This window comes from Tyto alba, unplaced genomic scaffold (genome assembly GCF_018691265.1).
Source record: "Tyto alba isolate M040663 unplaced genomic scaffold, T.alba_DEE_v4.0 Super-Scaffold_6, whole genome shotgun sequence".
Classification (NCBI taxonomy): Eukaryota; Metazoa; Chordata; class Aves; order Strigiformes; family Tytonidae; genus Tyto; species Tyto alba.
This window is the reverse complement of record NW_024881327.1, coordinates 7688551-7711225: the sequence shown is the minus strand read 5'-3', so window position 1 is coordinate 7711225 and position 22675 is coordinate 7688551. Positions and strand designations below refer to the sequence as shown.

The following is a 22675-nucleotide window of genomic DNA, read 5'->3' as shown; positions in this document are numbered from 1 at the left end:
ACATTACACAACTGAATACAGAAGGGACATAAAAGTGCTTCACACAAAATATTTTGCTTTTTTAAATCATTAAAATGGGTTATTTCTACCATTTGTGCCTTTAATTTTAAACTGCAGTGAGTACTGAGCATTCTGAATTTGAAGCAGATTTTTGAAATTGAAGCAGATTTTCTCACTTTATCTTACAAAGAAAGTGGTGCATGAACCACACTTGAGTTAGCAGAAATTCATAGGCCACTACAGTCAGTAACATTTTTTTGAGAGAGGAAAATGCACAAAATTCTTCTTTTGTTATTCTTTTCTTCCTAAAATAAAATTGATACTGATACTCAAACATAATCAAGCATTTATCCTGAAGTTGTGGCCTAACTTTTGTACCAGAAGGCTCAAGCAAAATAAACTTATTTGATGGCTCTATCATTTAGCGCCCCATGTTTTCTCTTAAGCAACTCAACGAAAATGTAAGGACTATGGACCAGTCTGGTTTTCCTGCCTTTCAGCAAAATGTATTTCCTCTAAAACTTCTTGCCTCTAAACCATTGCCATGCACGTTTTGCATGAATTCTTGTTTCTTTAACTGTTTCAGGTAATGGATCTTAAAGGCCAAATGATCTATATTTTTGAATCCAGTGCCATCCTATTCTTGGGATCTCCTTGTGTGGATAGACTAGAAGATTTTACAGGACGTGGATTATACCTTTCCGATATTCCCATTCACAATGCATTGAGAGATGTTGTTCTGATAGGAGAGCAGGCCAGAGCTCAGGATGGACTGAAGAAGAGGTTAGGAAAGCTAAAAGCAACCCTTGAGCAGGCCCATCAAGCACTTGAAGAAGAAAAGAAGAAGACCGTAGACCTTCTGTTTTCAATTTTTCCTGGAGAGGTTGCTCAGCAGCTGTGGCAGGGACAAGTTGTACAAGCCAAGAAATTTAATAATGTCACAATGCTTTTCTCTGACATTGTTGGATTCACTGCCATCTGTTCCCAGTGCTCACCTATGCAGGTTATCACCATGCTTAATGAGCTTTATACTCGCTTTGATTACCAGTGTGGAGAGCTAGATGTCTACAAGGTACACAATTTATTGCATTTCTGTGGGTTTCTGGGGTAGAAAAGGAAATGAAGGCTAAATGGGGCAGAGGATAATAGAAGTCCCAAAATTAATTTGCCCTAAACCTTCATTCTAAGAAAGACTTATTAAGATAAAACACAAAACAAAATAATCAATAGAATTAGCCATTCATGCAGCCAAGAGAGAAACTCATCAAAATTTAAGAGTTAATTTTAAAAAATAATTTCAATGACAGTGCTGTGATTCTGGAGCAAATAGATGTTTAATGTAGCTATGGGTGCCTGACAGCAGGTGAGCAAGGAAATGTATTTTAGCATCATGCCCAGCAATAAATACAAGCTGTGCAGTTTTTCCTTTTGAATGATGTTGGAGGATTTGCCCAGGACTTAAGTCATTTAGAAGGATATGCTAAATATTCCTGCAGGATATGCAGGACGTTTCAGTCGCTATGTGGGTACAGTTCTTACTGAAGCCATAGACCATTCTTTTATACGTCAAACAGTCTAACAGTAAGGAACAAATATGCCTGTTTTAGGTTGAGACTATTGGAGATGCCTACTGTGTCGCTGGAGGTTTACACAAAGAAAGTGAAACACATGCTGTTCAAATAGCATTGATGGCCCTGAAGATGATGGAGCTGTCAGATGAGGTGGTGTCTCCCCATGGAGAGCCTATCAAGGTCATATATTTTATTGTATTTTATATGGTTAAAGTGGGAATTTTTGTTTGGTTGGCTGCCTTTGGGGGTTTTTGTCTCAAGGAAATTTCGCACCATTGCATTAACTCAGACCAGTTGGGGAATCAAGTGTGTATGGCTGGAGAAGCTGACCTTTTTACTTCTATGAATGAGAGTTTTGTGAAGAAACAGAGATCTGAATATCAACCCAAAAGACTTAAATGCAGCGAAATCAATAGGTACACACTGACATGCTGCAGTTTTTGTCAGTAGCGATAAATTTGTCGGTGGCACGGAGTATTCTGTTACTGTTTTCTAATGAAGAGAAAAAATTACACCCAATGAGAACATCAAAGTCTTTTGGGGTAACACATACAAATATGAATCATCACAGATGTGTTCTGACTGCAGTAATCTGCACATGCTTAAAGGATTCTGTTGCTGTTCTTTTACAGGCAGATACCGAATCACTACCGTAAGATAACGGCATTAATGCTGTCAAAGCAACTGCTAGATTCGGCAGTAGTTATATTTATGGCTTGCTTTCAATGAGGACTTACACATGTACTGAACTTTTCATGTAGGTTTGCCTTCCACTGGGAAAAAAAGAGAAAGGCCTGTGTGCATGACAAATGATGTGGACCTTCTACTAAGTTCAAATGTCCTGAAATGGGGTCCTATTATTTTTAATACAGGTGTCAGTTTATTATGTATTTCATTTACTCATTTATAACACTTCTCTGTTCTTTTGTTCCTTTAGAAATCTTCAGGCTACTTTGATTTTAGATTAAGGAAAATTTGTATTCCAAGACAAAGAACATAGTTATTTAGAGGATTACATGCTCCACATTTATCATGGAGAACAGCAGCATTATATTATAAATAAATGTTTTGGGGTTTTTTTTTTTTTTGCAATTCACAATATCAAATTAAATTATGCTTAAAAAATCTGAAAACTGCTTGACAATATTATAACACATTTATAATTTCCATGTAAATGCTACCTCTATAATTTTGAGTGAGGAATGCTATTACATTTTAAAAAGTAATTTTAAAATAGGGAGAAAAAATTGTATAAGTACCTACTAGAAGCCTCTTAGAAGAAAACTGAATCTATTTTTAATGAAAGCATGCATCTATTTTAATGAAATGCTTCATAAAAGCATTGGTTGTTTTGCAGAGCAACAAATATGACGCACAGAGTCTACTGTATTTTATAAATCAACTGCCAAAGAAAAAGGCATGACTGCAAACTGCTTACTTTAAATCAGACTTGTATATCAATGTACATATTTCAGCCATCTTTGTTGTGTGGGTAGATTTTGCTTTTGTTGCAGGCTTTTCTGCTTTTCCACTCAAAATTATAAATTGTGACTTCTTCATAAGATGATATTCTCTTGATACATAAAGAGTGGCACACATACTAGTGTACTACATGCAAGCACACTAGTGCTTGCTGACATCATGCCATTATTGTGTCAGAGTGGTATTCTGAAGAAAACTTGTCTACGTATGTATAATGCACATAAGAACACATCTCAAAAAAAAAAAAAAAAAGGGGAATATAGAAAGCAGCACACCAGCTAAGCAAAACTCAAAAATCTGAGTTACAAAGAAGAGGTATCAGAATGTTTCAACTGCTGTATAATTTGGTTAAGATTCTGTACTCTGGGATTGGGATTTACTCTATGTGCGGTCTTGTTAATAGCGTTCATCTGGAACTACAGCGTGTATATTGTCTTTGCTATCCCCTAAGACTTGTCTTCTGATCTTAACAGCAGAGCTACTACTATTCATTAACTGTCACCAGGCTAACAACATTGTGTCATGTAATTCCTCCCAGGAAAGTATCCAAGTGTCATAATAACTCCTGCTGATGTTTCTAGATCAATTTACTACCACAGAGACCAGCGTTTTCACAATCATATCAGATGAAGGATTACATACTATAGATGCAAAGCAAGGTAAACTTCAGCTAGTTTCCTCTACACGAGCAGTGATGACCACAATACAAACATTTTAAGGAGACTGTACTAACTCCACTACTCTAACTCTACCATATTAGTAGCTCTTTTTTTTTTTTTTTTTTTTAGTTGAAGAATAATTTATAAAACTGACTTTAACCATTTTATTTTACCTAATAACGCTGTTCTCTGTCTTTTATTTAAAGATGCGTATTGGCCTTCATTCTGGATCTGTCTTTGCTGGTGTTGTCGGGGTTAAAATGCCTCGTTATTGCCTTTTTGGAAATAATGTAACCCTTGCCAATAAGTTTGAATCTTGCAGCATACCTAGAAAAATAAATGTCAGCCCAACAACTTACAGGTACAGTGCTTCATATCTGTAAAATGTCCACCTAAAGTAGTTACTGTAATAGTTCATTATCTCTCTGTTCTTTTTTTTTTTTTTTTTTTTTTCCCTCTAATGTACTGCTGTTGATTTTCCTTCTCTTTTTATCAGACTTCTCATGAATGCACCGTGGTTATTTTTAGTCAGAATGCAACCAGCATCAGCAAGAAAAAGCGTGAAACAGAACAGCTGATATTTATTTTTCAGATGTTACATTTAAAATAAATGGACTGTGTGGGCCAACTTTGCTTCTGACCCTGCAGCTCTTGCCTTTCTTTAATTCTCTCATAGTTGGCTCCTGTTTGAGCTATGTAGCTTTCAGTGTGAACTGGATGCCAAACCAGCTGCAGGTGCCCTTGAAGATAACAGCCTAACTGAAGAATTATTAAATGTCGCCCTACACATCTTCATCCTCTTTTGGTTAGGGAAGATGAATGAATAGGTTGCAATGAACCACACCAGCGTTTAGTTTATACTGGTCTTGATCCCAACTCAGTTTAAACCTTTTCGTATGAAACTTAGGCTGTACTATTTATCCACTCAGATCAGACGTTTTTAGCAATCTGTACTACGTGATTATGCAGACAGCCAGCAGGCTCTCCCATGGGAAATACAGCACCTTTCCTTTGTCCTCTGAACCTCATACTCTCTTTGTATCATCTGTTTAATTGTTCTTACAAATCACTTTGCAACATGTTCATGGCCAAGTAATAATGTCTCATAGGTGCCAGGCAAAATAATAGGAAACTCTTTCACATTTGATAATAACAACCATCTACATCTGAACTCCAGGTCTAAGTCTGAATTTTATGCCACTGAGCTGATAAAGACTATTGTTTCTTCCAGAATGGCCAGAATTTTTATAAGAATGAACTGCAGAGAGTGAATCTACTAGTAGAAAGTGATATATCTGGCTGGGTAAAATAACCAGAAATGCAGTTATAATTCTTTTTTTTTTTTTTTTCCTTTTAAGGAAGTTCTGCTACCCTCACTGTAGCCTGAACAGTCAGTTGTTCCTACTCAGCTCGTATCCACTGCCACGTATCTGTTAATGCCTTGTGGCAAGGTTCTGTGACCAATGTCAGACAGAATTTGGCACAGGATCCTGACATCCCCTGCAGCACATGCTATGTGACTTACAGAGTGCCAAACTTTAGATTATTTCACACAGGTGATTTAGATAAAAGTAGCACATGTATTAGGGCACACAGTAACCTTTTCAACCATATACCCTAAAGAAAGCCAGAGAAAGCATTGGCATCACCAGTGCTTATGCATGTCAGAAGAACAGTGCTGGCCAACAGTGATTTTTTTTCCATATCTATGTGGAAAATAATTTTGAATGATAGTGGCTACAGTCTTTTCTTAAAACCATTAGACACTTCGTCCGCACAAGACTTGCCTATAACTTGTGGCATAAGTAGGTTTCTGCATGGCTGTGTATTCATCTCAAGAGAATGTTTGGAAGGAGTATACCGTTGAAAAAAAAAAAGATAAATCTCTGAGAAAATACACAATTTGGGTAAAGGGTAAACTATTGTTATTACTGTTATGTTATGTTTGGTTTTTTTCCTGGGTGAATGATGTGTTAACATCCTTTTTGTTTAGTGTTTTGTTTTTTTTTTTTTTTGATTCATACACCAATTCTAAACACATATTGATAACATTATGGCACTTTGCACAGCTTCTGTATATTGTAATCATTGTTTGGAAGCTTAGATACCAGTCACTAGTATTTATCCCTACGGATTAGCTAGCAATCTGTGTTTCAGATACAGAAGACCACTGTGTTCAGTGGACTCCTGTGTGAAAAAGGAGAATTACTAGAATTGGTAAGAGGATCTGAATAGTTTAGTTATTAAGCTTTTCAGTATTTCATTAGCTGAAACATTAATTATGGTGCCAGTTTCATGTGCAAATCTGCACTAGATTTCAGTACTAAATAATTTTTGAAAATATTTACAACAAACATAGCACCTACATGCAAAACATTGACAAGACAGAAAAAGAGAGGCAATATTCCGGTCTGTGATGGTGCACAAGTTAATAGGCTATGAAGGTTACCAAATAAACAGTATTTTTTTTTTATATTTTCAGTAAATAACTTATAAATATTAAATTAGATTCTGCCCTACTACATTCTGTGCTGCCGGACATGAAGAATTATTTAATGTCTGCACTTGTAGTAACAGTTAGTGACTGATTCATTTTTAATCAAGTTGATTCATTTTTGTTCTAGGTTGTTAAAGGAATATCCAGGTTTTGTGTTCACACCTCGCTCAAGAGAAGAGCTTCCACCAAATTTTCCCAGTGATATCCCTGGAATTTGCTATTTTCTGGATGCTTATATTCAAGGAACAAACTCACAGACTTGGTTTCAAAAGAGAGATCTGGGAGATGGCAATGCCAATTTCTTGGGTGAGGAAACAGGAATAGATTAAACTGTACATTCACAAGTGTATAGAATAAATTTATAAATATTTTGATTGTTTTGTATAAATTGAAAATTTTTAAAAATGTATGAAACATGAAAGCACTTTAGATTGTTAACACCTGAAAGCCAGTATTAAAATTTCAGGAAGTATGTCACTGACTACTTTTTATTTTTCCTTCGCATAAGGAACATAGTCACTAAAATAATGTTGCAACTTCACTGTTGAAAATGCTACTAAAAACTACATTTTTCCCTGTGGTAATTTGTGCTATGTAACAACTCTCTCAGTTCTCTCTGTGTTGGGAATTCTAGATGTATTGTACATGCAGTGTGTCAGGAAATGTAATGTGCAAGTGATGCAGCCACATGAGGTGTTGTGAGCTGGTGATTATCAATTAATATTAAAATATATTTTCTTAGTGATTCCAGAATAAAATATCCATTAAAATATTGTCATTGCTATCACATACTCCTTCCAGTGCATCATTTGGGCCTTATCCTAGAAGCTGCTGACCATCTTCTAACACTGACTGCAGTCAGTGTGTTGGCTCAGCGTCTTCAGGATCAGGCTGCTAATTGTAGCTAATGCACATATACATAGCAGAGTTTGCTGCTTACTGTTTCATGAACCTTCTCTTGTGTATAAAATTAATATAGATTAAAACACTGTATAATCACATACTAAAGACTCTGTAATCATCAAACAATACTTTAGTTCTTGGGGTTTTTAAAATACAAAAAATAATGTCAACTTGCTATTATGTATTCGAGCAATAAATGTTTTCTTTTTGTTGTCATTTAAATTGGAAATGTTTTAAAGTAAGTGTAATAAAACATGCTTTGCCGTGTTTGTTTAGAAAGGAAATTCCAGTCAGACTGCATAAAACGGGACAGAACCACACCAGTTTAAGGCTGTGATCCTTATTCAAGGACAGCAATGTGGGTATGATGTGTTACTGAAGTGTCTATGGTATACTCACTTTAAAGTTGCCAGGGGAATCTACAGGTGAACAAAAAGTCTTTAAAACATATGAACACATCTACGAGGTATTAATATTACTACGGTACTAGCTTTTCTATTGTGGATGGTGGAACATGAGTGGAGAACTCTCAAGGGTGTGCCTCCAGAACCGGCAGAACAGTTACAAGTCCTGAATTTAGGATTCTGCCTCTCTGACTAGCAAATCCATCTGCACAGATATTTCTCTGCGCCACACAGTTTGCTCCCAGCTGCAGGCTGGAGAACTGCACTGCTTACACACATACAAATATTTCCAGTAGTATCAAATATTGTTAGTTATTATTCTAACCTCTTAAACTCTCAGGTTTTGTCATATTGAGCCATAAAAGTTTTTCTTCAAGCTACTTGCTACTGAATCAGATTTTGCTCTCTGAATATTTATAAGGAGCAATTACATTAGACTTAGGTGCCGTTCTGTTCATTTTCTGAACTTGACTGGTTCATTCTGAAGCTCGATACACTGTTTTATCCTACTATTTTGCGGTAGGAACTCATACAGAACAAGTGCCATCAGAGCCTTGAGAAAAATCCTTTTAAGGGACTAGCACTAAGAACATTTTAAAGGCATATTTTAATTTAGATTTCCTGTAAGCAGCACTAAGCAGCATTTAAACAAAACTTGAAACATTGAATCCTGCTATTGCTTGAGGTCTCCAATATCCATCCAAGATGCTTATAAATAATTCTGTGACAGAAAAATGGAACCCGAAAGTCTCTCTCTATTATATATATATACACATATCTCTCTTGCACATGCCATAGATATACACACATACATACAAGCATATGTATTTGTAACATTTTTAACAGCAGTGTTTCGAGGAAACAAGAACTATGCAAATCTTGGTGACTGATATTTGCAATATTATTTTTGTCAGAAAATTCTGTTCTGTTGCCATAAATACCCAGAGGCTAGTAGCAGTCCAATGTGGGTGCTCCTGGATTTAAAAATGTGGGAGTATTTGGCTAGTGAATCTTCAGTAGGATCATGATACTAAATCAGTAATGACTGAAGTCAGTAGGAATCTATCCCTCCCTGTCATCTGTTGAAGGTTAAGAAACAAATAGACTCTTAAAGAAAGGGATTTCTTTCTCCATATCTACCGAATGCAAGGGACTCTTAGGAGTGAATTTCCGTTAGTCCCTAGGAAAGAACTATTGCTGGACTGGATGATGGTCATTCTCAAAGCCAGGCTTCACATAAATCTGTCATTCAGTAGGATGTTCATCATGGCAGTTCCCGACACCTTCCTAAGCGTATGTCTGTAAAATAAAATGTGCCCTAGGCCAACGTTCTTATTACAAATCAAATTCATCTTCCAACATTACTTTTTATAACTCTCTAATTTTTAATACACCCTAGGCTATATTACCAGCTAGGATAGAATTACTGTAGAATTCCTTTTTATTTCACTAACTTTTTTTCTGAAAAGTTAAAAACATTTGCATGTCTACTTCAGCCTTCGTTCAGAGAATAATTGTGATAAGGCACTCACGTGTACACATAAAGCAATATGTTTGAATCTCAGTGAAGAATATAGGATTTAGGCATAAATTTAAGAAAATAATTCAAGAAAGTACTTTAAAATGTACTTGTGTTCAGACCTGTTCTGAAACAAACCCCAGAAGTCCGTGTTTAGCTTTAAGCATAATTTAAGAATTTAGATCTCACTGAAGCTGTTCCTCAGTTTAAGATTTTTGCTGAATGAGTATGTCTTTAATAAGGGACAATTATTTTCAACTAATCTTTTCATTTAGATATTAAATAGTCTTTTTACTTTTTAACTAATATTTTCACTTAGATTAAAGCCAGTGGGAAAAAAAGGCATCAGAAAGCCAATAAGCAAATTGCTGAGATAAAACAAAAGGAAGGCAATTTAACTGATACAATACCAGGAGATATTGCAAGGAAATAAACCAGCTGGTTTTAAGCTGATGTCTTGTATAGTATTATGTTGCATGGTATTGTGAAAGTCTTCAGAGCCTATGCAATGCTATTTATATAAATATACAAATACCTTAGTATTATGACCAGAAACAGTGTTGTTATTATGTGAATTTTTATTTTATTAGTGGATGAAGATTCTGTGGGGCTGATTCCTGTTGACATATACACTGTATGATGGAAGATAAATTTTTATCATACTGCAATTTATTTGCCAAAGAGGTGTCAGTGGCCCTTGAAATAAAAAGTGGATCCTTTGAAATCTTTTGAATCTTAACAGTGAGATAGCTAAAGTAAAAGCTATAGCAAAAGAATTCAACTAATTTTATTTCATTCAGGCAAGAACTGATAAAATTTCAGGGAGATGTTGAAAAAAATTCTCACTGCTAGTGTTAGAGGAAGTGCAATTAGTGTGGAACCGTTCTTTCTGAACTACTGTGCAAAACCAAAGCAAACAAACAGAAAATGACAGAACAGTAAAGTGCACAGATAACTGAGCCCCGGGACAGATCTACTTTTTCCCGTGAAATCTTACAAAGGAAGACTTCAGACCTATCCCCTCAACACAGTTTATTTCTCTCATTATTTTCTTTTTCATTCTGTGCAGAAACAACTGCAACAGATAGTATGGGAGGCAAAATCAGTATTTCCAGCCAAAAGCCATCAGAATTAAGGGGAATTTCTCCTGAATCTTGGCAAGGGGACCCTTTTTCAAACCCCACCCATCTGATAACCTAGCAGGCCACTCTAGCTGCTACCGTTCTTTATGCATGCTCATTGTTCTGCAAAAGCAGTGGAAGGGGAGCTTTTGTTTCCTGCAACAGCAGTAATTTTTGTGGCTATTTGCCATATAGCATAGGAGGGACTGTGTTGCTTTCAAAGCCCTGCTCCAGTTTATCAGAAATCAGCTTGGCAGGAACCAAATTTAACTTTAAGGCTGTTTCTGAAATAAAATCTAGGACTTCCCTTTCTATGCCTAAAGTCTGCAAGATGAGTGCCACAACAGTCTTTAGAGACCTCTAAAACCATCTCTGATGGTATGGCTGCTCACAACTCCATAGGAAGGAAATAATCAGATATAAGCTTTGCTTTTTTTTTTTTTTTTTTTTTTTTTTTTAATTTCCCAGTCCCATTTTCATGAGTTCACTAGCAGTCCTTTTCTCCAGAACAACTGGAGAGAGGAAAAACTCACCATCTTATGTTACTCAGCATTGCTCTGACACAGAAGCAGAAATAAAATACGGAAGACAATCAAGGGTTCTGGAAGCTCTGCTACATCCAGATGCAACAGTTTAAAGATACGTACTTTCCTAAGCACAAATAGTAGGATCTGAATGTTAAATATGCAGTTAGGCTGGAACACGAAGCTGGAGAGCCAGTCAAACAAACTGTGAAAGAATCTAAAACAAAGTAAACAACCTAATAAAGTTGTGTGTCTCATCCGCTTCAGCAGATTTTTGATACCGACATTAAAGTCAAGTTGAGCCAGTGGTTTCTAATATAAATGGAAATGAACACATTGCTTTGCAGCCCCATTATAAGAACTCCTCTGAAGATCTGTGCTGAAATTGTTTCCCATCTTCTGAGCAGTACAAAGTTACAAATTCATGTGCCACTACACCAACAAATGCCATGTTCATATGAGTATCCTGCACACGCAGCATGTAATGGGAAATAACCTAGAAGAATACATGCAGTAACATCCCAAGGATGTGAAAAAGGGCAGAGTAAGTCGTAGATACACTTCCACTCTTCTGATTTTTTCAGCCCAAACAAAACCTGCCAAAGAAATATAGAGGACGGCAATGTTCCCAGGAGCTCTGGACTACAAGCCTATGAAAATCAAGAGGAGTCTTTCCACTGATTGCAGAAGGTGTTAGGGAAGATTTGGACATATGATTAGTTTGCTCTGCATGGCTAAGATTACGTTCCTCTTATGGGAGGATGTAGCAGAACCCACAGAGTTTCTCAAATCTATATGGGTTATTGCATTACAGAACAGCATTGACATACTGAGGGCTGCTTCTGTCACAGCTTGTCAATACCGGTATTGGACAATTCATGTAATGGTATACTGAAATAGTTTATAGTGGTACAGTAGAAATAATGAATCTTGATGAAGTGATCTCAAGAAAAAGAGCGTATTTCTGCACCTGAGAAGTATTATTATGACAATCCCAAATGTCAAGTCTCAGACCATTATGATATGAAACAGAAAACTAGAAAATACCCATAATTCAGTTTGATGTCAGTGAAGTAACTCCATCTTCAGTAAGTGAAATCCAGCAATACCATAAAAGGCAGCATTTTTATTCAGGATTACAGTAGCAATATAAACTTTAAGAGTGAAATCCAAAGCAAAAAATACAATTTATTAAAATTCTTTGGTTTATAGCACTTGTGTATTAACGCAAACCATACTGAACTGACTGTAGATGTTCTTGGCCAGCCAGTGATTTTCCCAGAGTTACTGTCTCAGGAACTGCCCTTTCATACCACATAAAAGGATCCTGTGCTACTTTTTGCTTTCATGGACCTCAACAAGAATTTCCAGATAAAGTCTGTGTCTCAAATCAGGGAAAAACATGTATACCACCACTTCAAAAGTACAGCAGTTGCTTTTTTCCTGTAGTCACAGACTGCAATTCTTTTGGCTTTCAGATGGCCAGCACATGAAACTCTTCCTGAGAAACATGTTCAGGGGGGACAAAAAGTGGAGAAGCTTCCTTGTAGGATTTCAGTTACAGAAAACACTTTCTAAAAGGCTCCTTTCACACCAGCATTCCATCCCGTGCATGTCCCAGTTGTGGCCATGGCTCCCCTCCCACTCCTGAACACCAAAAAGCAGCAGGGCAGCAGGTCATGAGCTGTACCTAGGGCATGAGGGTCCCCAAATGGGAATGAGAATGCATGGTATAGTGAATAAGCTGCAGGCTTTATAGAAGTGCATCAGATACAGTCAAAATGGTTGTGTGATGTGCATAATGCATGTGACCTAACAGTCCTGATACCAATAGGGCTGGGCCTCGAAAACACAGCCCAGTATTAACAGCTTAGTCTGACATGTACTTTATCTTGTTGACCTAGACCTTCCTACAGCTGAAACTAAGTCTTGACTAAGACCTACCAGATAGTCTTGATTCAGCAGGCATCTGGAATGGAGGCTGGTCCCTCTCAGCAAATCACTTGGTTGAATTCTTTAAGTTGCCATCTTCCAAACTTTTGAAAGGGCATCCCTGTTTTATAAAACTACATTAACCATTGTCTGCTTTAACTCTGCCCATGCTGTTTTCAGTTCACATTTTACAAATATCACCTCAGATGCTAGAACTTCCACTTGCATTACAATGGCTTAATTGCAAGAACAGCCTGCAAACGCAATCTACCAAGCCTGAACCAAATCAGAAGAAGAAAGGCAATTTTGCAGTTGTCTAAAACAATTTTGACCTTTTAGATACCAGCACTTTTGAAAAAATGTCACTGGGGTACATAAAATTGCCAGGATGATCTACATTCCAAAAGCCGTATCCGAATATAATTTTATGTAATCTCTAGTATCATTTTGTGAGCATGAGCAGTTACCTCACATATAGACTGAGCAAGTGGATTCCCTTCAAACTTAAGAAGAATGGAGATGTTGTTAACGCTGATTCTCAATCCAGTTTTTTTTTTTCCTGACTGGGATGTGCTATCAGGACTTCCTTGACATTTGTATCCTCAAAATTATTTTATAGGTGTGTGAAGACTACACAACATCAGAGGGCAAAACTCTCAGGTGTTGTCTTTGATCTGCCAGTAGTGTAGATTTACTACCACCAGTAGGCACACAATGATTACAAAGGGCATGTAACTACAACATTTGTATTGTAGGATATGTTTCCCCATTTTCCCAAAACTTCCTTCCTACCAAATAAGAAAAGTAGATGGTGACCTGATGTACTCCAATCCTAGTTAACTGGTGACACTCCTCAGATATACAGAAATAGCCTTTTGTCTGGTTGCAACAGCATGATTTATTACATCACCTCTGTTGCCAATTTCCTGGACATGGACAAATTCTCAGAGATCTGCACCTCTTCAATTTTTGTTTGTTTCCTACACAGATATCTTCAACCAGTAGTTTGGTTATTTTTTTTATAAACATTTTCTTTCCTCCCTTCAAAATTAGCATATTGTTTGCATGATTTTAACTGGTTATATTGAAATTTTTTTCCTGTTCATCCTTTAAAAAACCTAAATTAGTTTTCCCAGTAGATTTGGAATGTGTTAAACTAAGTAGAATTGGTTATTATGCCTACATGTCCTAAAAACAGTGTTTCCATCTACTGTTCTTGGAATGCCTGAGATGACGTTTGCCAAATTTCTAATGGCTGTCCACCCATAAATTTTCTCCTCACTTTCTAGCAGGCTTAACAGATCTTAACACAGATTTGAAAGTTCACCAAGCCATGGATGAGATTTCGAAAGATTTTAAATGCTGTCACTTGTTAACTTACATGGAAGTCCCAACATACATACTGCATCTTTTTTTTTTTTTTTTCCTTTAAGTATGTTAACAGTTCAAATTTTAAACTTATTTTGTATTATCTTACTAAGGACTAACTTTTGCAATTTTACTTACATCTAGGATCCATCTGATTGATTAGCATCTATGGCTCTGCTGACTTCACATAGCAAGGTAGCCCAAGAGCTACTACAGTAGTAGCCCATCAAGTATTCATTTTATATTCCTCCTAGATAATCTCATTATTTCTTGAATATATTTTGTTTCTTTTTAAGCAAGCAAAAAAAAATCAGTAGCCCCCTTAGGATTTTTATTTTATACACTGAGACCAGGTCTTTAGATGGTACAAAGGGCTTTAAACTAAATGAGTTTTTCAAGCGCTGCACTATTTTTTGTTTTGTTGTTTTATGTATATGGTAACATACAATGACAGTGTGTTATTTCTGAACTGTCCTTGTCACGTTGCCAGCAATCCTCTTCTCAAAACCTCCTGCTGTAAGGGTCATACCTTATTGCTTGGAGAACCCTCTGAGAATCTGCACGCAGCAGGTTACTGATACAGCGCAGTGTTTGTTCACACTGGCTACTGACAAGGACTCAACAACGCACAAAAAAACATGACTGAAAAGCACTCATTATGCTTTTAACTTCACTAGCCTTTGGAAAATGAATGCACAGAAACGTCTCCTCCTCATATTCTTCACTTTTTAGGGGGCATTTATCTTCCCAAAAGCGAAGTGGCTGCATTGGGATATGAAACAACTGAGGGCGCATTTCTGTTCCCGCGCAGGCAACCTCTGCAAAGGCCACGGCCGCCAGGGCAGACGCTGCCCCACACGTACCTGCCCAACGGCCAGGAACCCGCCCGGCCCCACGGCTGATCTGACCCACCGACAGGCAACTCCCAACAACCCTGGGAGAGAACCATCTGGAAAATCATCTTTGGTGCCTATCAAACTGTGAAGACAGAGGTTCGAAGGGTTTCCCGCTGAGGCGAGCGTGGGGAAAATAAACGCGAGAGGGATGGCTGTACTTCCGAGGCCCGTCCCTCCTGCCCTCTCCCACGCGCGGCGGCCTGCGGCGACCGCGAACACCGTTATTCCCGCCGCCGCCTCAGCACCTGAGGGGGAGCAGGGCGAGCCGCAAGACCTTGGCAGTGCGCGTTGGCAACCCGTCGAGCACCCCGGCCTCCAACTCCCGGCTGGGCGGGTGTGGGGGGGAGCGCGGGAGCCGGGCAAGCTCCGGGCAGCGCCGGGGCGGCAGCTGCCGGCGGCCCCCGCTCCCGCTCCCGCCCGCCCAGCACCCGCATTCCCCCAGACGCTCCGCAGTCCCGCCCCCGCCTCTGATTGGAGAAGAGCACAGCGGCAGCTGTCGCCATTGGATGCTAGAGAGGCGGCCGTGCTCGCCATTGGCTGTCGGGGGATGCCACTCGAGGCGGTGGCGGCCGGGGGAGGTGGTGAGGCGATCGGGACCCATCTTCTGCTCCGCGGCGGCGGCGGCGGCGGGGTGGCGGCGGCGGCGGCACCATGGTGAGCTCCGCCGGGCCGCCTTCCCTACCCGGGCGACTGGGGGTGACGGAGGACGTTCGGTCCGGGCTGGTCCGGTTTGGTTTAGTCTGGTCTGGCCGGGCCCATGGTGGGAGGAAGGAGGCTGAATCCGCTTGGGAAGAGGGAACCGTGAGGGGAGCCGGGCCCCAGCCCCTCGCTCCGGGGGGGGAGATGGGGCGGGGGGGGTCGGTGGTGTTTCGGAGAGGTCGGTTCCCGCGGGGCGAGCGGCCCCGGGGTCGGGTGGGGTGGGGTGGGGTGGGGTGGGATGCTGCGGGGCGGTGTAAAGGGGCTCCCCGCCCGGTGCCTGACCCAGCCGCCGCCTCGCCCTGCCCCGCAGTACGGCTTCGTCAATCACGCCCTGGAGCTGCTCGTCATCCGCAACTACGGCCCCGCCGTCTGGGAGGACATCAAGTAAGTGCGTGTGCGTGTGCGTGTGCAGGGCTGCATAACCGCCCGTGGGCTGGCAGCGCTCCCCAGGGGGCGGCTCTCGGCCGTGACAAGGACCAGCGTGGAACCTTGCCGCCTTTCGCCCCGCTCGGGGCCTGCCTTAGCGCCGCGGAGATCTGCCGCCTTCCATCTTCACTGGTCTCCAGGAGCCGCAGCGGAGGCGGCACCGGTCCCTGCGGTTCCCGCGGTTATACAGGGTGTATGGCAGAAATAACGCTCAGGCAAAACGTCCCAGAAGCCACGGAAGTCCTCCCTTGGGTCAGACCACCAGATGAACCCTGCAACCGTTACATCTCTTTGCATTCCTAAAGGAGCTGAAACACAGTTTTTAGCTAGTAAACCATCAAAACCTAGTGTGAGATTTTGGTAATGTGCTTAGCTTGAAATTAAAAAAGGTCTCAGCTTTACATAAATACATATAAAAATGTATGTATAAGAATGATTTTTGGTTTTATTCTCTTGAACCTAATTTCTTGTGTCAACCCTTGCTTGACTGGCAGTATAACATGTTTCCAAGGAGATTGCTATCTTCACTTTAAACTTTTGGTGACTTGTGAGACTGTATAAAAAGTTTGAAATGGGTAGTGCAAACAAAATTCTATTTACCATAAATATGGTAGTACTGTTACTTGGCCAAAACTACAAGAAATATTTTTAAAAAGACATAAATGCTTACAGAGTTGTAAGCTTACTTTGTAAGGCTTCAGGTAACTGTAGTTAGAAGAAAGGGTTTAATACGATCTCTTGGTATCATGTTTTGAGGGAGAAGTAGACTATCCATCTTGGAGAAAGTGGTCTTCTTTCAACAGGATACCACCTTCTATACTTCTCTCTCCCATTTATATTGGGCCAGTTTTAATATATATAGCTGTCTTGCCATTGTCCTAATACAATTTTTGGAGTTAAAGGACTGCTCCTGACTGTGAGATTTTTGTGACCATGATGCTTTTTCATTAATCCATTCATTAAGAATGTGGTAATCTTACGCAGTACTATGAAATCAGAGAATCATAGAAGTGTTAGTTGGAAGGGACCTCTGGAGGTCATCTAGTCTGGTCTCTGTTTCAACCAGGACTGTTAGCGCCACTAGATTAGGGCTCAGCTATGACTTTTGTCAAGCCGAGTTTTTAAAATCCTTTTAAAAAAAGATGGAGAGTCCACAATTCTGGTTCAGCAGATACTCGCTGTTCCAGTGATCCCTGATGGTTAGTCTATAAATTAGTCTTTGCAAATGCAGTTCTATGGATTGTGTAGATGAGTCTTCAGTGAAATCCACAGTTTTGTGCTGTAAATTGTGAGCTATATATGTTTCTTTTCATTACATACCTTATCTAAACACACTGATCTATTTTGAATTCCTATGGTTTGATACTGGTTTTATATGGCACATGTAATTTAAGAGACTTAATAAAAAATATAGTGATACATATATAATTTTCCATTAAAGTTATAGTATGTATAAAATATAATAAAGAATGTTCACTCTTTCGTGGCATGCCATCCCTTGGTAAGATGCCTTTGAATGTTAGGGTCTACTTTTGTCCAGATAGCCCACTGAAAAGAATTTGTATTTAAGATCAATCCATCTGAGAAGATGCAAAGTTTCATCTTCTAGTACAAGATCATGCTGCACACTGTCAGAACCTGGTCATAATTCCTGATGCATTCTATCTCTAAGATTTTACACACACGTGATATAATACTGAAGGTAACTAAAGCCTATGAGGAGCATTAGTCATTTAATGTTCTGGAGAAATTTAATAGAGAGATATGAAATATTCTGCTACAGTCAGCTGTGAAAATTCAGGAAGCTGTTACATCCCATTTCTGGTTTTCAACTGGGAAATGTTTCTGTCTTGTAGCAGCCCAACAACTAGGCTCTGCTATTAACTCACAGAGAAGGTGGCTTTCGGGAAAGAAACTACCACAACACCACCCAAACAGAGGAATGGAACATAATCTGCAAGAAAGAGCAGGAGATGCAACAGCTGCCATAGCTGCTTATGCAAAAGGTGTTTGAAACAGGATATTTATTCAGCAGGATTTATCTTAAGAAGTAGTGTATCCTAGAGTTTAAAAACCAACAAACCAACCCCTGTATATCTCACTGGAACAGGTTATAGTGGTGCTGGTTTAGGGGATGGTGCAGGGTCAACTGTTAGCCACTAAATGCTTCTTGTTTTAGGTACCTGAAGTTCTTGTGGTGCACTTAGAGAGATGTTTTGGAAGAGGTTGGATGTTTTACCTTATGTAAGCAAATGCAGACCTCTTGCAAAGGCTTTGTTAGAACTGTTAGTCATGTAGGAAACAATGGGAAGATACAGACCAGTGTTGCGGCATGCTGGATTGAATCAGTTGAATCACTGATGATTGAATTGGAGGAGTAATTGTTGAAGTCAACAGTCTTTGGCTGTTTAAAAAAAGTGAGGAAGTTTACCCTGTTAGTGTGGTTGGATTTGCAACAACTTAAGCATTTCTGTGAAGCAGAAAGGCCTCTGGGTAGTTAAGTACAAAATTTGGTATCTAGCCTTTTTTTTTTTTTTTTTTTTTTTTATGTTGGGCTGATCACATACTGCTATTCTGTTCTCCCTGAAGTCACTGCAGAAGCTGTGAATCAGCATTGCAGAGTGGTGGGTTGTGATTGCTGAGTGATTCTCAAATGCCAGTGGGTGAATTTGTACTTAATATTGATAGAAGTGAGAACAAACCATAGAACTGAATAAACTGAAGTAAAGAAAACAGGTCATTCTTCAGAAAAGTACATTCAGAAAAGTTAAATACTGAATTGAAAGGGGATGCTCCGTGTGAAGCATGAAAACTCTTCTGTAGCTTCTTCAGTCAAAAAAGACACTGAATGGAGTTCTTAAATACAGAATTTGGGAGACCATATAATTGAATTTAATGTTCTTATGAGAGTGATTTTTTTTGTTGCCATCACTTACTGTTAATCAGAATGATGATTTCAAGTCTCATTTCTTCCATTTCATTAATTTTTCAACATTCTTATGAAACCACGATCTATCTGAAAAAGATACATACTGATTTTATTTTTAAATGTCCCAGAGTAGAATTACTGGGAATGTTAAGACTCCATGTTTTTTTCATCCATTTTTAAAACAGAGCATAACTAAATAACATACTTTTTTTTTTTTTTTTTTTTTTTTACACATCAGGCAATCTTTACAATGAGGCATTAAGATAATGGAAAAATTACAGTATATACTCTGAAATTTTACTGAATATCAATTTTGTCGGATCAATAGAAACATGGCTTTGTTTTGCTAAAGAACTAGAATTAAAATGCTTAAAACCTGAAACAATTCAAAGCCATCTATTTCTGAACCAACATTGTTGGGCCCAAATAGGTTGAATTCAAAATAAGATGCAGAACACTGGCATATGAGCAATGAAAAGTAATCTCGATTTATGAAGCCTTTATTAATTGTCTCAACTGCAAAGTCTCAGAAATTTGTTCCTCCTTAGTTTTTCTCTGGCTACCAGTCATGGAATTGAGAATTCGGGCTTGTGAACAGTTTTATCATGATGAAGCCCTGGAATCATTAGAGGGATTTAGTGAAGCTGAATGAGAGAGGAGGAGTGAGAGCCACTTGGGAGAGTCCTTCTGCAGTCGCTGGATTTTGCAATAGCAGATTTTTTTTTTGTGGAAAATGAAGATGATTCAGCATAATACTGGCAGTTGGAAGCTGCATATGTGCTTCTCATTGTAGTTCACTCCTTCAGTCCTCGGAAGAAGAGACTCAGGACCTGGAATACATGGAGACGTGATCCTTTGATCAGCATTCCACTAGTTCTGAAAAGAGTTATTAATAATTAAATCATTACCTAATGCTGTTAACCACACTTTTTTGCTGAGAAGACGCTTCTGATTTGTGCCTTCCCTGCTTAAGAGAAAACCTCTCTCAGATCCCTTGTTATTGTTAGATCCAGAGGACTATGTCAGACTGTGTGGCCACAGTCCTAATGTCTTGGAAAGATGGTTCTCAAGATTCCTTTGGCATTAGATATCTTCAATTGCTCTGCAGCCAACATAAGCACTAACTAACATAAACTAAAAATTGTCAGGCCTGACCACTCTCACATGCATGCAGTTGTATGCAGTTGTGTGATCAAGGCCAGATTTGCACTTCTGGGTGATATGGTGGTGTGTGGAATTACTTTCTATGTACCTGTCTAAAACAAAACAGAGATTACTCACATCAAAAAAAAAAAAAAAATCCAAGGTTTATGAAGTTCTGTCTTCACTGCTATATTTTGTGGTGGACATATTTAAACAGGTGTGTGGTTACATATTTTTAAAAGGGGCCTCTATCATGATCAAATCTGAGCTCTTCTGCAGCAGGTGTCACATCTGGCTCATCTGAGCTGCCAATATATGTGGGAAATTCTGAGGACTCCATTCAGCAGCTCTAAAGGTTTAGTTGTATAGCAAGCATTAACAGGGATGTCTTCTTGAAGTAGCTCCAGGACAATATGGGAGCTAGAGCAATGTTGCATTCAGGGAGTATGTACATAGTCATTTATCCTGTGTTTCCCAACAGTTTCGCTCTGTGTGTGACTAAATGAATACAGAGTTTTCCCACAGGCTCCTAAACCTGAATTTAGACCAGGGTAGATGCTCAAACTGTGGCACTTTCAAATACATAGCCAAGAAGAGAAATGAGAACTCAAATATCTTATTAAGAAATGCATCAAAATGCTTCATTACAAGACTACAGAATAAATCAGTATTTTTTTCCCACAGAGATATGTGAAAGGTCTGGTTTTGGGAGATGAAATGGCACAACCAGTTAACTGCACTCTTCATGTTCCTTCTGTTTTTATGGTACAAGTCCCCACAAAAACATATGTAGCCTGATGAGCATGAAAAAACTAGAACAGAAGTTGAAAACTCACATGCTTGCAAAAAGTAACTACCTAGAGGTCAAACCACTTTTTAATTGATTCTAGAAAGTATCTGTGTTGAAACTTGCACAGTAGCAAGATTGGCAGTTTGTGCCCCAAGAGCCGTGTATCCTTTGCTGGCTGTACGTTAGTGTGGGATGCAGAAAGCAAGTAGTAGTCTTATTTCCTGGTGCTCAGTGCTTAATGTATTATTAAGGCATCATCCTTCCTTTGCCCTTTTTTGTCCTCCTTTTATGGGTTTGGCTGGCATGTGCTGTCCACACATGCTCTTACATGCCAAGATTCCTGGTCTGGGGAGCCTGCTGGGTAGCACGAACTTTACATGGACTCAATGGTCTAGACGTGCCCACAAAGGAAAAGCAAAAGTCAATCTCTTGTCCTATGAGGAAGGAAATTTTTGTTGTTCTCTCCCAGACCTCACACATTATCACCTACCAAGGCTCCAGGCCAGTTCTCTTCAGAATTTGTTTTCTGTAACTGTCCTGCTGTGGTTAAAACAGTGAAACACCAAAGGTTGAAGAATTATCCTGATGGAATGTAAGTGGAAAGCTTGTCTCCTCAGTTTCACATTGGGTTCAACTGAGGTGGTAGAAAACTCTGTACAGTTTGGGGGAGTGAAGTAAACTGCAGGGCTATCACTTGCCTTTAGAAAACTAAACAGACACAGAAACTTTGACATCATACTGGTAAAGGTTAACATAGGTCAGGCTTTGGTTACTCAGTGTGGCATTTGCCTGAGGTTATATATTGATTCATGGGATAAAAAAAAAATACAGAGTAGCTGTGCAGAGTAGTTGTGCATTAATTGATTAGGCTCTCACCTCAGTACTGAAAGAACTGGTAGCCTGGAGGAAGAGGAACAGGTTTTGTGGGCTCATGTGTGCAACTGGTAGGCTGTGTCATGTAGGCTCAGGGAGGGGCAGGGAAACGTACCTTGGAGCAAACTTCACTAATGTTGGTATGAGTGGTACCCCAGTCCGTCTTTCCTGCTTTCCCAGAACAACAAAACAAAGCCCATCAAATGCTTATACTCATTTTATTTTTTGTTTTCTAAGTTTTCAGATTACTATAGTTGCTATATATAGGGCAACCCTTTAAAAAGCATCTAAAACAGCACCATAGTCTACACTAATCTGTCTACAGTGTTAACAGTGTCACTTCTGCTAGGAGAGAAGATGGACAATCATCAGTTTACAATGTAAAGTTTTTAGAGAAGCTATATTTGTATTTGTAGATACATATGCATATAAACATTTCTGTGTATGTATATGTGTGTGTGTGTGTGCGCGTTCATATTATGTCTACATAACCACAATGTGTCCTGGGCAATAAAAATGCAAACTAAACAGGAGATAAGAATCAAAGATCTGTACAAAATGTAAGATGTGGCATTTCGGTTAGTTATCATGTATAGTTGAAGGGAGTGAGAATTGCTCCAATTATTTGTGGTGTTTCTCAACGAGGGCTGATTTGCAAGGGAACATTGGTGCCAAACTCCTTTTAAACATCTAAGTATAGGTTTGGATGTGCCTAGGAATTCCATTTTTATGATCCCTTAATGCCTTTGGGATTTTTCCCATCCAATTGCTGCCTTTCATATTCCTTCCTTATGTATTTCTCTTGCCTGGAACTGTAGAAAAAGTCCAGGTGTCTAACAGAGGGGTTATGGATTTTGCCACACAGACATGTATAGCTGTATATCGTAGTGGTGGTAATCAGTCTCGTGTGAATCATCTCTCCTGCTTTGTTGAACTGCT

General features: G+C 39.2%; 2 protein-coding genes across 4 annotated transcripts in view; both read left to right on the top strand.

The window, feature by feature from the left end:
* GUCY1A1 (guanylate cyclase 1 soluble subunit alpha 1) overlaps window positions 1–7328 on the top strand; it is a 36647-nt gene extending 29319 nt beyond the window's left edge. For all 3 annotated transcript variants that reach the window (XM_042808264.1, XM_033007266.2, XM_033007267.2), the window contains exons 6-9: window positions 587–1072; window positions 1608–1751; window positions 3919–4073; window positions 6337–7328. In XM_042808264.1, the coding sequence (XP_042664198.1) occupies window positions 587–1072; window positions 1608–1751; window positions 3919–4073; window positions 6337–6538 (987 nt within the window). In that variant the 3' untranslated portion in view covers window positions 6539–7328. The remainder of the gene's footprint in view (window positions 1–586; window positions 1073–1607; window positions 1752–3918; window positions 4074–6336) is intronic.
* Window positions 7329–15430: 8102 nt separating this feature from the next.
* The window catches only part of GUCY1B1 (guanylate cyclase 1 soluble subunit beta 1), a 44109-nt gene continuing 36864 nt past the window's right edge, over window positions 15431–22675 (top strand). The window contains exons 1-2 of the mRNA XM_042808231.1: window positions 15431–15530; window positions 15886–15959. Of these exons, the coding sequence (XP_042664165.1) occupies window positions 15528–15530; window positions 15886–15959 (77 nt within the window). The 5' untranslated portion in view covers window positions 15431–15527. The remainder of the gene's footprint in view (window positions 15531–15885; window positions 15960–22675) is intronic.